The 13,398-nt window shown below is 37.7% G+C and overlaps 1 protein-coding gene across 3 annotated transcripts in view; it reads left to right on the plus strand.

Moving 5' to 3' along the window:
• The first annotated feature begins 1,422 nt into the window (after positions 1 to 1,422).
• The window catches only part of myom1b (myomesin 1b), a 41,937-nt gene continuing 29,961 nt past the window's right edge, over positions 1,423 to 13,398 (plus strand). Inside the window, exons 1-8 of one of the 3 annotated variants that reach the window (XM_073859566.1) lie at positions 1,433 to 1,580; positions 2,268 to 2,478; positions 5,425 to 5,559; positions 7,716 to 7,890; positions 8,595 to 8,752; positions 9,378 to 9,470; positions 12,274 to 12,362; positions 12,472 to 12,516. In XM_073859566.1, the coding sequence (XP_073715667.1) occupies positions 2,336 to 2,478; positions 5,425 to 5,559; positions 7,716 to 7,890; positions 8,595 to 8,752; positions 9,378 to 9,470; positions 12,274 to 12,362; positions 12,472 to 12,516 (838 nt within the window). In that variant the 5' untranslated portion in view covers positions 1,433 to 1,580; positions 2,268 to 2,335. Of the gene's footprint in view, positions 1,581 to 2,267; positions 2,479 to 5,424; positions 5,560 to 7,715; positions 7,891 to 8,594; positions 8,753 to 9,377; positions 9,471 to 12,273; positions 12,363 to 12,471; positions 12,517 to 13,398 lie in introns of all 3 variants that reach the window. The other 2 variants (XM_073859567.1, XM_073859568.1) reach the window with 2 other exon arrangements.

A 13,398-nucleotide genomic window follows, 5' to 3' on the forward strand; every position in this document is an offset into this window, starting at 1 on the left:
TTTTGTTAAGTCTCCTCTGTTGGTTTTTAGTGCATTAGGAAGCCGTATGCACACATATGCTTCTTCCCAGGGTCAGCCAAACATGTGTTCATCCAGTATTACAAAGCTTCTTTGACGAGGGACAAAAATACACAGTCATGACAGAATCCGAGAATCATATAAACTTCAACAGCTGGTCTGAATATGCACATATACACACTGTTTCCTGGAAGTGTATACGATCTTGTTTTGATTTACTGTTATGTAAGGGACATTTGCATTTACAGCCCAATCTCAGGTGAATAGGAGAATGTTAAAATGTCTTCTCCACAAACCTCCACTTTATGTTTAAGATAATCAGAGACAAGTGGGTCAAAACTTAAACGATGAAGACAATAAAAAATAGGTACATTATTTCAACATTATTTGAACATTTTACTTACAATGATGGGATATAGGCCTATATAATTGATATAAGTTAAACCATTCATTACTGACTATCTTATCACTAGAAAATATAACATTAAGTCTTATGCATGATCTAAGAGATATGTACTGGTGCCAGACTACCATCAGAGGAGAGGACAATAGCACACAAACACTGCAGCTGGTATGTGTTGTATGTGACAGAGATAACAATAGCAATCTATTGTTAGTGCAGACCACAGCTGAGATCTGCTGCTAAAAACTATACAGGATAAGAGCTGAGGGTCTTTAAGATAAACTAACCAAATCATGTGACTGAAAGGTTTGTTGGGAAATCATAAATACAGAAACTCATCATAATGAGCGATTAATAAATACAACAGGTTTTTTTAAAAATGTGAATGAAACGCTTTGATTTTGTTCTGGTGTAATATTACAGGTAAGATCTGGGCTATATTTGCATCACAATGAAGTTGTCACGCAGACCAGGTCTCAGGTTTGGAGTCAAACATCCATTTACCCAAATAATAATCTGACAATGGGTTTGTATGTTGAAATCAAAATTATATTTAAAAACTGGTGTGTTTTTCATCATCAAAATTGATTGATTGTTATACGGCAATAAACCTGTTACATTACTTATTATATGCAATACTTAAATATGAATTTAAATTGTTTTTTGATCAGTTTGTAATGCAATTTATTTTATTAAAAATTATTATTCAGTCAAAACAATGCTTTGATATTTTTGTATAGCCTATTATCTTTATCCATTTCTGGGTGATGGGTTTGGTTGTGCATAGGCTACTGTTTCAATAATGCAACTAAAGTCTAGAATAGAATATATAACATTTAACTACGGATATTGTGTGACACGACAGCCAAATTGTTTATTTTCCTGCATTTTCTGAATGAACCCCCATGTGAGGTGTGACAACTTGCCCCTATAGACCAGATAACCTGTGTGTAAATGCCTCCTGTGCTCCACGTCTATATTTATCGGACTCTGTCACCATAAAAGGTGGCGAGAGACGCTTGGACATTCCTGCCTGCGCCAATATTATTATCGGCTCCCGTTGAGTGCGCGCTGCGCGTTCGCGTCGCAGCTTGGGTTCGAGTTTGTGAGGCGCGCGTCTCTGCACACCGGCGCACTGGGAACTGCGAGCGTTTGCAAGGTGAGAAGATCTGACGCATGAACACATAATAAAATAATATGTTTTAGGTACAAAAAGTTTTAAAAGTATTAAAGTTTTGCTATTAAAAGGTTCGTCTCTTAAACATTTTAAACAGTATTGCAGAAAAGGTAGGTTCATAACATGTTGAACTTTTTTGGGACTTGATGTTTTTTTGTTATAGGTCAGTCGTTGTCACGTGGGAACCTGACATTTAATGAGTAATTAAAATATTACAAAGAATAACTTTTGTTAGAAATGTGAGTCTAAGGTAAAGTAAAAACCTTCAACCACATTTTAAATGTATTAGAGACGCTTATGGTGTTTATTTGCAATATTTCAATATTCATAAAAGAGCTGAACTGGTAAAATGTGCATAAAGAATATCAACATTTATTTTGGAAACATAGACTACACTTACTAAACTGTACAGAATTTATATTATAGCATAAAAAATAAATTAAATTTAAATAAACAAATTGGCCTGACCTGGAATTTATGAAAAATTACTTTGTCCTATCAGTCTAGTTCTGTTTCAATAATGTTTATTCAAAATACACCCCTTATTACACCATTGTCATAACTTATAAGAGTGTTTTCACTTGTTACAAAAATGTGATGTTTTAATTTTGATTTATTCAAATTTGCTTAAATCACTGGGTGTAATATCAACATTTAATTTGTCAATAGAAAGTTTTGAAACTTCAGACTAAAAGAGCTTGAAAACAGAGGACAGTGTCTGACCTAAAGCGGACACAATGTCTGGATCCATACCGTTCTACCAGAAACATCACCGTCACTATGATCGTGGCTATCGTAGTCGAGAGTCTGAGTCTGCTATCAGCCAATACCAGCAGAACTCCAGCAGTTATGCTGCACGTAGCAGCAATAGCGCACAGGGGTAAGAGATCACGAGTGAGACCCCTAAAACCTCCACCCCTCCTGTTGTCATTAAACCCAGTTCCTGATAAAACACTTATTATCCTTAACACAGAAGTCATCTCTTACTACAACTGATGCACAGTTAACCAAAAACTAAATTAAACCAGTCCCCTTTATGGGAATTCTGCATGCAGTGTGAATCCTCGTAATCCCCTTTTTTGTACTGAGATGTTTTTGGGTTGACGGGAAACAGGAACAAATGCATCAGGAGGTATAAATTGGGATTTCTTCAGATTTTTGGCTAGAGTTTTGCTGCAAGGTTAATCTGAATGCATCTCGATTGAGTTTCAAATATTGTGAAGTTCACACTTTACTGTAGAAATCACAGTATTACTGTCAGCTGTTTGCCAGTAACTTACTGTAGATTTTACATTTATGTTATTTACTGGCAATAGTTTGTTCAAAGTTTAGTGAACATTAAACATTAAAAACACTGTAAAAAAAGTTCTGTAGAAATTACAGTATTACTTGGTATTACTGTCAGCTGTTTGCCAGTAACTTACTGTAGATTTTACATTTACGTTATTTACTGGCAACAGTTTGTTCAAAGTTTAGTGAACATTAAACATTAAAGACACTGTAAAAAAAGTTCTGTATAAATTGCAGTATTACTGTCAACTGATTCCCGGTAACTTACTGTAGATTTTACATTTATGTTATTTACTGGGAACAGTTTGTTCAAAGTTTAGTGAACTTTAAACATTAAAAACACTGTAAAAAAGTTCTGTAGAAATTACAGTATTACTTGGTATTACTGTCAGCTGTTTGCCAGTAACTTACTGTAGATTTTACATTTACGTTATTTACTGGCAACAGTTTGTTCAAAGTTTAGTGAACATTAAACATTAAAAACACTGTAAAAAAGTTCTGTAGGAATTACAGTATTACTTGGTATTACTGTCAGCTGTTTGCCAGTAACTTACTGTAGATTTTACATTTACGTTATTTACTGGCAACCGTTTGTTCAAAGTTTAGTGAACATTAAACATTCACTGTAAAAAAAAGTTCTGTAGAAATTACAGTATTACTTGGTATTACTGGCAACTAGCTGCCAGTAACTTACTGTAGATTTTACATATGTTATTTATTGGCAACAGTTTGTTCAAAGTTAAATGAACATGAAACATTTTCAGTCTTTATCTTCTACAGTAAGTTACTGGCAACCAGCTGCATAATTACAGCAAATTGCAAAGCATTCCAGGAACCAAAATCTGAAGGAAAAAGCAAAAAAGAATGCTTTGCATGAGGTAAAGACTTGTTAATGTTTAATGTTCATTTAACTTTGAACAAACTGTTACCAGTAAATAACATCTACAGTAAGTTACTGGGAAACAGCTGCACAAATACAGCAAATTTATTACAGTAAAGATTTAACTTTTGTTCTCAGACACAGTGCTGCTTTGAATCAGTTATTTTGGACATTTTGGTGGTCTCTCCATCCTGCATTTCTTTTGTTTTATTTCTCTCTGGCCATTTGATCTTTGGCTCATATTTGTCCAGTCTTGTATATTGGGTAACTCTGAGTGTGTAAGTTATCTACCCGCCTTGCCCTGTAACTGTACCCTTACACCATCGGATCCTCCTAATATTTCATCATCTTGTATTTGCATCTTTGAGGGACAGTGGTGATTTTATCAGTCTTCAGTTCAGAGTGTTATGTCTGCATGCAAATGACATTCGTAAAATAACTTGGCACTGACCTTCATTCGGCAGTGTTGACGTCATGTGTTTATTTATAGCGGTTACATTAGAAGATCTGCTTCTGTTGCTTACAGTAATAATCTTACATGGAGTTAGTTTGGATTCATGTAAATCTCTGAAGTACAGAATAAGCGTCAGTTGCTGAAACTCACTGTCTTTATTACTACAGTAGTTATGTGGTTAATTATAGTTAACTCTTCCTATTCCCCTGGAGATAAATGTGAACCTGGGAATAGATAAAGACCCACAGGCATCCTAAAATGTTAATGACCTTTATGTGTGGCATCTGCATTATGCATTTCTGTGTAATTGTGTATGCTTTTAGTGTTACACATTTCAAACCGTTTGTACATCTGCTCTCTGTAAATGTTGTGTTAATTTTCTACATGATCAGACACGATCATTTCATTTTTAGCATGAATATATTAGACTTTTGAGACTTTAATGCGGATATGAGGTGTCACATGATGTCTGCTTGACTTATGAGTCTTATGAATCATGTGTGAAAGTAAAATCTTTGTTTGAAGGATAATGTTTTTGTTTAACTCCAATCCTAATGCTGGATCACTTTAGCTGCACCCCCAATCTCTTTTGAACCCTTGAGGGTCTATTAATAACACCCAGTAGATACGTGAAGGGTATGTACGTGTTTTGAAGCCACTGTTCTCTCCTGTGATTACTCAAAATAGTGTGCATACAGATCTGACAGTACGCTTATATTTCCATTTTATATGTGTTCATTTTGCAACTTACAAATGAGGTGTACATTTATTTTCAGCAGACAGTAACATAAGCTATAGTGAAAAGTTCAAGCTGGTAAAAAGATGCAAGCTTTCAAAGTCAAAACTCACATTCAGAGGCATCATGCCCATTGAAACTGATGCGGCACGTGCCCCCTCGGATTTTTGAGCCAAGTGGTTTTACATTGCATTGTGGTGGCACTGTTCATCCACAGAGACTTCTGGAGGCAATGTAGTTTGCAAGCTTCATCTGACACTGTTGGACTCTTGATGATGTTTATTGCATCTTTTGTAAGACACCCTTCCCATCCTTTCCTTTAACCTTCTCGAATTTCAAACTCTAACATCCCTTGTCCAAGACACCGCTCCCTACCAAATCCCATAATAGTTTGTGTGTTTGATAAAGAAGTGCTGAATACTCACCGATGTGTGTATGTATTTCACATTTCTGTTGTACACTGTAGCATTAGAGCTGCTACGTACACAGCACTAGATGAGAGCAGACTGAGCCCACTGCCAAAAAGACCCAAGCCCACCTATCTGGCCATGGACAAGGAGAACCAGATCATCGGTTATGTGGTGCCCATCTTCAGGGGCAGGTAAATAAACAGTGTATAAAGGAACACTGTTATGTGTTCAATACTTATTATATTTAATTATTGTTAGATTATTAGTTGTATATCCCTAAAATAGCATTGCTTTCATACCAACACTTTTCATCTCTAAAGAACCTTATAGTCAACTCTTCAATCATGTACACTAACCTTAAGGATTATTAGGAATACCTGTTCAATTTCTCATTAATGCAATTATCTAATCAACCAATCACATGGCAGTTGCTTCAATGCATTTAGGGGTGTGGTCCTGGTCAAGACAATCTCCTGAACTCCAAACTGAAAGTCAGAATGGGAAAGAAAGGAAATTTAAGCAATTTTGAGCGTGGCATGGTTGTTGGTGCCAGACGGGCCGGTCTGAGTATTTCACAATCTGCTCCATTACTGGGATTTTCACACACAACCATTTCTAGGGTTTACAAAGAATGGTGTGAAAAGGGAAAAACATCCAGTATGTGGCAGTGATGTGGGCAAAAATGCCTTGTTGATGCTAAAGGTCAGAGGAAAATGGGCCGACTGATTCAAGCTGATAGAAGAGCAACTTTGACTGAAATAACCACTCATTACAACCGAGGTATGCAGCAAAGCATTTGTGAAGCCACAACACGCACAACATTGAAGCATATGGGCCGAAGACCCCACCGGGTACCACTCATCTCCACTACAAATAGGAAAAAGAAGCTACAATTTGCACGAGCTCACTAAAATTGGACAGTTGAAGAATAGAAAAATGTTGCCTGGTATGATGAGTCTCGATTTCTGTTGAGACATTAAGATGGTAGAGTCAGAATTTGGCGTAAACAGAATGAGAACATGGATCCATCATGCCTTGTTACCACTGTGCATGCTGGTGGTGGTGGTGTAATGGTGTGGGGGATGTTTTCTTGGCACACTTTAGGCCCCTTAGTGCCAGTTGGGCATCGTTTAAATGCCACGGCCTACCTGAGCATTGTTTCTGACCATGTCCATCCCTTTATGACCACCTTGTACCCATCCTCTGATGGCTACTCCCAGCAGGATAATGCACCATGTCACAAAGCTCGAATCATTTCAAATTGGTTTCTTGAACATGACAATGAGTTCACGGTACTAAAATGGCCCCCAACCGAGCATCTTTGGTATGTGGTGGAACGAGAGCTTCGTGCCCTAGATGTGCATCCCACAACTCTGCATCAACTGCAAGATGCTATCCTATCAATATGGGCCAACATTTCTAAAGAATGCTTTCAGCACCTTGTTGAATCAATGCCACGTAGAATTAAGGCAGTTCTGAAGGCGAAATGGGGTCAAACAAAGTATTAGTATGGTGTTCCTAAAAATCCTTTAGGTGAGTGTATAACCAAAAATGACTATTAAATAGGGCTGCAACAAATGACGTTTTATTTTAACAATATTTAGGAGGCGCACGTTCAGGTAATCAAACAATCAGTGCAAAAGGAAGTTTAACAGCATCCCTCCTCCACCCCATCGCCTCAATCTTGGCTGGTTATTTTTCCCAGTTAAAAAGGGGGAGTACTCTGGGTTCAAGCCAAATTTCGAGCTTGGAGCCCTCCCCAGACAGCATGCCAAATACGCATAAATTAATATATACAAATTGCTTTATGTTGATTTCATGTATGTGTAAACTCATGAACTAATCAATGATTGGTAATGAAGTACATTAGCGATTAGTTGGTCTGTGATGTCACGTTTATTTATATTTTGACATTAAATATGTTTTATTATTTAAAAGCGGCACTTATTAGTTTATATTAGTAAGTAGTGTGGTAGTGTACTCTGTAGTAGTGTGTGGCTTTTGCACCTTTAAAAGTTCACTTCTACACATGAATAGCCTAATTTAATGCCTTTTTTAGCTATAATAAGTGAGAAATCTATTGGAGTAAATATTCCGGTTTTATCTGATTATTCGATTAATCGGGAAGAAAAATCACCCGATTAATCGATTACGATAATAATCGTTAGTTGCAGCCCTACTATTAAATAATGCTGGTAGAAATATAATTGAAGTTCGCATACTGGTTTGATTTGTTTATGAACTTCTCAGGTGTATTCCTGTATGAGTGTGTTTGCGGGAGTATGTGGTGCTTTGTTGCCTTTATAATTCACGGGCTGAATGTGATGCTACATCATTTCCCCTTCAGTTATGAGTATGCAAGTGGTCTGTCAGCCACAGAGGAAGCTCATGTTAAAGAGAGCGCCGGCTATGTGGCACGCCGAGGTCTCTTTTCTAGCAGCGTGGAGCTGGAGCGCACAGAACACAAGTCCCGTCGAACCGTCATGAGAGAGTCTGCCGAACGCATCTCACTTAGCAAAAGGGTTAGTGGAGATCCCGGATCTGCTCATAACCACATAACCTTTCATTGTTCTATGATTAAGATCAACTAACAACATGCTTTTAGTAACTTATCACTTTATATTATTTATTTATATTTATATATAATGGCAACTTTAAATGTTGAGAGAAACAATGTTGTACATATCTGAACCCCACTAGTTCCAAACATAAAGATGCTACTGTACAGGTTTACAGTAACCCACCCAGACAGCAGATGACTCCAGGCCGGATCCGCGCCAAAGCAGCTCCAGTGTGTATACAGTCCGGAGTCGTGAAAAAAGACCCGTTGTGTGTTTCGAGGAACTCTTAAAAGTCTTAAACAAGTTCTCTATTATTAGATAAAAGAGTAAGAACGTATTAAGACACAGTCTTTATTTAGTCCAGATCCTGGTGCCAGTGAATTATGCCACCCTGGTGCCGGATTTCAATGGTTGCGATGTTTTATGTGGATACATGATGTGTTAATCTGTTTTACTATGAAACTGTGCTGTGAAGAAGCTTCGATGAGATTTGGGTTACGCTGCCATCACTTGACCAATAAAACCCAAGGCCTTTAATTCTGACAAGTCCACTTACAACTTTTTCAATGAATAGCTCATACATTTTCAAATGAGCATTCTGCATCTTGTAATGTTCATAAGTTTCTTTTATGGTATGATTATTTTGAACGTGTGCACTTTCACAGATTCATGAGAACGAGGAATATCACAAGCGTATGAACGAGGACAGCCTAATGCACACGCCCGAGTTTGTCATCAAGCCGCGTTCACACACTGTATGGGAGAAACAGTGTGTGCGGCTGCACTGTACCGTCACAGGATGGCCTGAACCACGTGTGGTGTGGTGAGTGAATCTACATCCACATGAATATATAAACAAACACTCAGGTGACTAACAAAGAGAATTTATGTTGTTTATGCTAAAAATGGTTGCAATTTACTATAATGTCAAAATGAATATCACAAGCTCATTTTGACTGTATTTTGTGTTTGAGTATTACCGTATTTTTCGGACTATAAGTCGCTCCGGAGTATAAGTCGGATTAGTCAAAAAATGCATCATGAAGAGGAAAAAACATATATAAGTCGCACTGGACTATAAGTCGCATTTAGTTTGAATTTTTTTCGGCTGCATATTTTAATAATTGCAGTTTGTAATCTGCAGAATAGGATTTTCTTTTGGGGGTCTTTCTCAGTTGTCTCTAAGTTTACAGTTTCAATTGTTTTCAGTAAATTTTTTCAGGGGTGGGCTAGAAGAGCAGCATAAAACGCCCTCTGGTGGCTGTAGACAGTAATGTTTTATATTGGTTCATGTTAATTTTGGCATATAAGTTGCACCTGACTATAAGTCGCAGGACCAGCCAAACTATGAAAAAAGTGTGACTTATAGTCCGAAAAATACGGTGTAAAGTTTAACCTTTTCAGTGGTGATGTACTGTTTTCTTCTTCTTGTCCACCTACATCCACAGGTACAAGAACAATGTTAGCATTGATCCAATGGCCCATCCAGGGAAATACAAATTGGACAGCAGCTATAATGTTCACTGCCTGGAGATTAACAGGTGACCATATTCAGTGTTGATTGGGATTATGTGCAGTATTTATAGTGATCATATGCTGTGCTTATTGTGATCATGTGCTGTGTTTATTGTGAGTGTGGGCGATGTTCATAGTGATGATATGCAGTGTGTATAGTGATCGTCTTTGTTGTGTATAGTGATTGTATGCAGTGTTTATGGTTATCGTATTTAATGTTTATAGTGAAGGTGTGCTGTGTGTACAGTGTTTGTCTGCAGTGTTTATAGTAATTATGTGCTCTGTTTACAGTGTTTAAGTGCTGTGTGTACAGTGTTTGTCTGCAGTGTTTATAGTGTTTGTGTCTAGTGTTTATGGTGATCATGTGCAGTGTTTATAGAGATGTGAAATGTGTTTATAAAGATCATGTTGAGTGTTTACAGTAATTGTTTTCAGTGTTTATATTGATGGTGTTCAGTATTTATGGTGTTTGTGTGTTTATGGTAATTGTGTTTATAGAGATCGTGTTCAATGTTTATAATGATGTGTTCAGTATTTATGGTGATTGTGTGCAGTGTTTATGGTGATCTTAAGCAGTGTTTATGGGGATCGTGTGCAGTGTTTATGGTGATTATGTGCAGTGTTTATAGAGATGTGCACAGTGCCAACAGTGTTTATAGAGATCGTGTTCAATGTTTATATTGATGGTGTTCAGTATTTATGGTGATCGTGTGCCGTGTTTATGGTGATCGTGTTCAGTGTTTATGGTGATTGTTTGCAGTGTTTATGGTGATCATGTGCAGTGTTTATGGAGATGTGCACAGTGCGAACAGTGTTTATAGAGATCGTGTTCAGTGTTTATATTTATGGTGTTCAGTGTTTATGGTGATCGTTTGCAGTGTTTATGGTGATCATGTGCAGTGTTTATGGAGATTTCAGTGCGAACAGTGTTTATAGAGATCGTGTTCAGTGTTTATGGTGATTGTGTGCAGTGTTTACGATGATCATGTGCAGTGTTTATGGTGATCGCAAGCAGTGTTTATGGAGAACATGTGCAGTGTTTATGGAGATGTGCAGTGCGAACAGTGTTTATAGAGATCGTGTTCAGTGTTTATATTGATGGTGTTCATTGTTTATGGTGATCGTGTGCAGTGTTTATGTTTATGGTGATCATGTGCAGTGTTTATGGAGATGTGCACAGTGCGAACAGTATTTATAGAGATTGTGTTCAGTGTTTATATTTATGGTGTTCAGTGTTTATGGTGATCGTGTACAGTGTTTATGGTGATCGTGTGCAGTGTTTATGGTGATCGTGTGCAGTGTTTATGGTGATCGTGTTCAATGTTTATGGTGATCGTGTTCAGTGTTTATGGTGATCGTTTGCAGTGTTTATGGTGATCATGTGCAGTGTTTATGGAGATGTGCACAGTGCGAACAGGGTTTATATAGAGATCGTGTTCAGTGTTTATATTGATTGTGTTCAGTGTTTATGGTGATTGGGGTCAGTGTTTATGGTGATCATGTGCAGTGTTTATGGTGATTGTGTCCAGTGTTTATGGAGATGTGCACAGTGCAAACAGTATTTATAGATATTGTGTTCAGTGTTAATATTGATGGGGTTCAGTGTTTATGGTGATCATGTGCAGTGTTTACGGTGATCGTGTTCAGTGTTTATGGTGATTGTGTGCAGTGTTTATGGTGATCGTGTGCAGTGTTTATGGTGATCGTGTGCAGTGTTTATGGTGATCATGTGCAGTGTTTATGGAGATGTGCACAGTGCAAACAGTATTTATAGAGATTGTGTTCAGTGTTAATATTGATGGGGTTCAGTGTTTATGGTGATCATGTGCAGTGTTTACGGTGATCGTGTTCAGTGTTTATGGTGATCGTGTGCAGTGTTTATGGTGATTGCAAGCAGTGTTTATGGAGATCATGTGCAGTGTTTATGGAGATGTGCACAGTGTGAACAGGGTTTATATAGAGATCGTGTTCAGTGTTTATATTGATTGTGTTCAGTGTTTATGATGATTGTGTTCAGTGTTTATGGTGATCATGTGCAGTGTTTACGGTGATTGTGTCCAATGTTTATGGAGATGTGCACAGTGCGAACAGTGTTTATAGAGATCGTGTTCAGTGTTAATATTGATGGGGTTCAGTGTTTATGGTGATCATGTGCAGTGTTTACGGTGATCGTGTTCAGTGTTTATGGTGATCGTGTGCAGTGTTTATGGTGATTGCAAGCAGTGTTTATGGAGATCATGTGCAGTGTTTATGGAGATGTGCACAGTGCGAACAGTGTTTATCGATGGTGATCGTGTTCAGTGTTTATGGGGATCATGTGCAGTGTTTATGGTGATCGCGTTCAGTGTTTATGGTGATCGTGTGCAGTGTTTATGGTGATCGCAAGCAGTGTTTATGGTGATCGTGTTCAGTGTGTATGGTGATCGTGTGCAGTGTTTACGGTGATTTTGTTCAGTGTTTATAGAGATCATGTGCAGTGGTTACGGTGATTGTGTTTAGTGTTTATAGAGATTGTGTGCAGTGTTTATGGTGATTGTGTGCAGTGTTTATGGTGATTGTGTGCAGTGTTTATGGTGATCGCAAGCAGTGTTTATGGAGATGTGCACAGTGCGAACAGTGTTTATGGTGATCGTGTGCAGTGTTAATATTGATGGTGTTCAGTGTTTATGGTGATCGTGTGCAGTGTTTACGGTGATCGTGGTCAGTGTTTATGGTGATCGTGTGCAGTGTTTACGGTGATTGTGTGCAGTGTTTATATTGATCATGTACAGTATTTACAGTGTCCATGTAGAGTGTTTATAATCATCATGTGTCCTGCTTTAATCCCAGGTGTGACTTTGATGATACCGCACAGTACAGCGTTTCAGCAATGAACAGCAAGGGCGAGGTCTCCGCTATTGCTTCTGTTGTTGTCAAAAGTACGTTGTTTAAGAAAGTCTACTTGAATTTAAATTGTTCACAAGAAAAAAATGCACATTCTTAATTTGAATAATCTTCTAATAAAAAATGGTATTGTGTTTTGTTTAGGGTTCAAAGGAGAGGTTGATGAGCATCTGCCTTCTCCCAGGCTGCGTAAGTATTTATGAAATCAAGTATGATTGCTGTACAAGCTAATTTTCCCCTTTTTTATCTATATGTGCTTTGCTTAAGTGCATGAGACTAAATCTGTTAATGTCAGCTGGTTAATGGCTGTTTTGTCTCCAATTCGCTGGGTGCAGAAAACAGAAGGTTCGGCTTTGAAGGTAACCTACGTGAAGGTCTCAATTCATTTGCGTGTTCTGTTTCAGTCTCGTCTCATCGCCTTCTGAAGTGCATGATCATCTCTTCTCAATGTTTTAATTTACGTTTTGAGCAGATTTACACAACGATTAAGTCAGAGTAGTTTTACGTCCCGTTGACTTCAATATGAATGGTGAATCACAGGGATGTTAAGGGAAGAGAACATTTGAGCTTTTGCTGGATTGCACTATGATGCTGGTTGGCTTCTCTTGACTATAAGAATCATAAACATCTGGGTCCAGTTGTATTCGCTGTTTTCCCTCTTGAATCTAAACTAGATGTTATGCAAAAATCCCAAGATGAGGAACATAAACTGAGTTAACATGAGAAGCTGTTTCTAACTAAACTGAATACATTTATTTGTGGAAATCAACAGTCACTGGATGATGCCAAACATAAATGTCTTTCTGAAATGCATGCATGTGTGACCTCTCTGTCATTCTTATTGCAAATGTCTATGCACATATTAACTTTATTGTCATCTTGTTGTCGTATGTATGTTAATGTCGATCGTCGGTACACATCTTGGATCACAAGTCTCTTTAATGATGTCTTTATCACTTTATCTGTGAAAAGGTTTCAAACCCTCCTCCTTTCTATACCTTGTGTGGTGCATCACTGTTAATATCTTTATGTGAGATCTGTGTGTGTTTCCCTGTAAATATATGGGTATGT

This window comes from Misgurnus anguillicaudatus, chromosome 21 (assembly GCF_027580225.2).
Source record: "Misgurnus anguillicaudatus chromosome 21, ASM2758022v2, whole genome shotgun sequence".
Lineage (NCBI taxonomy): Eukaryota > Metazoa > Chordata > Actinopteri > Cypriniformes > Cobitidae > Misgurnus > Misgurnus anguillicaudatus.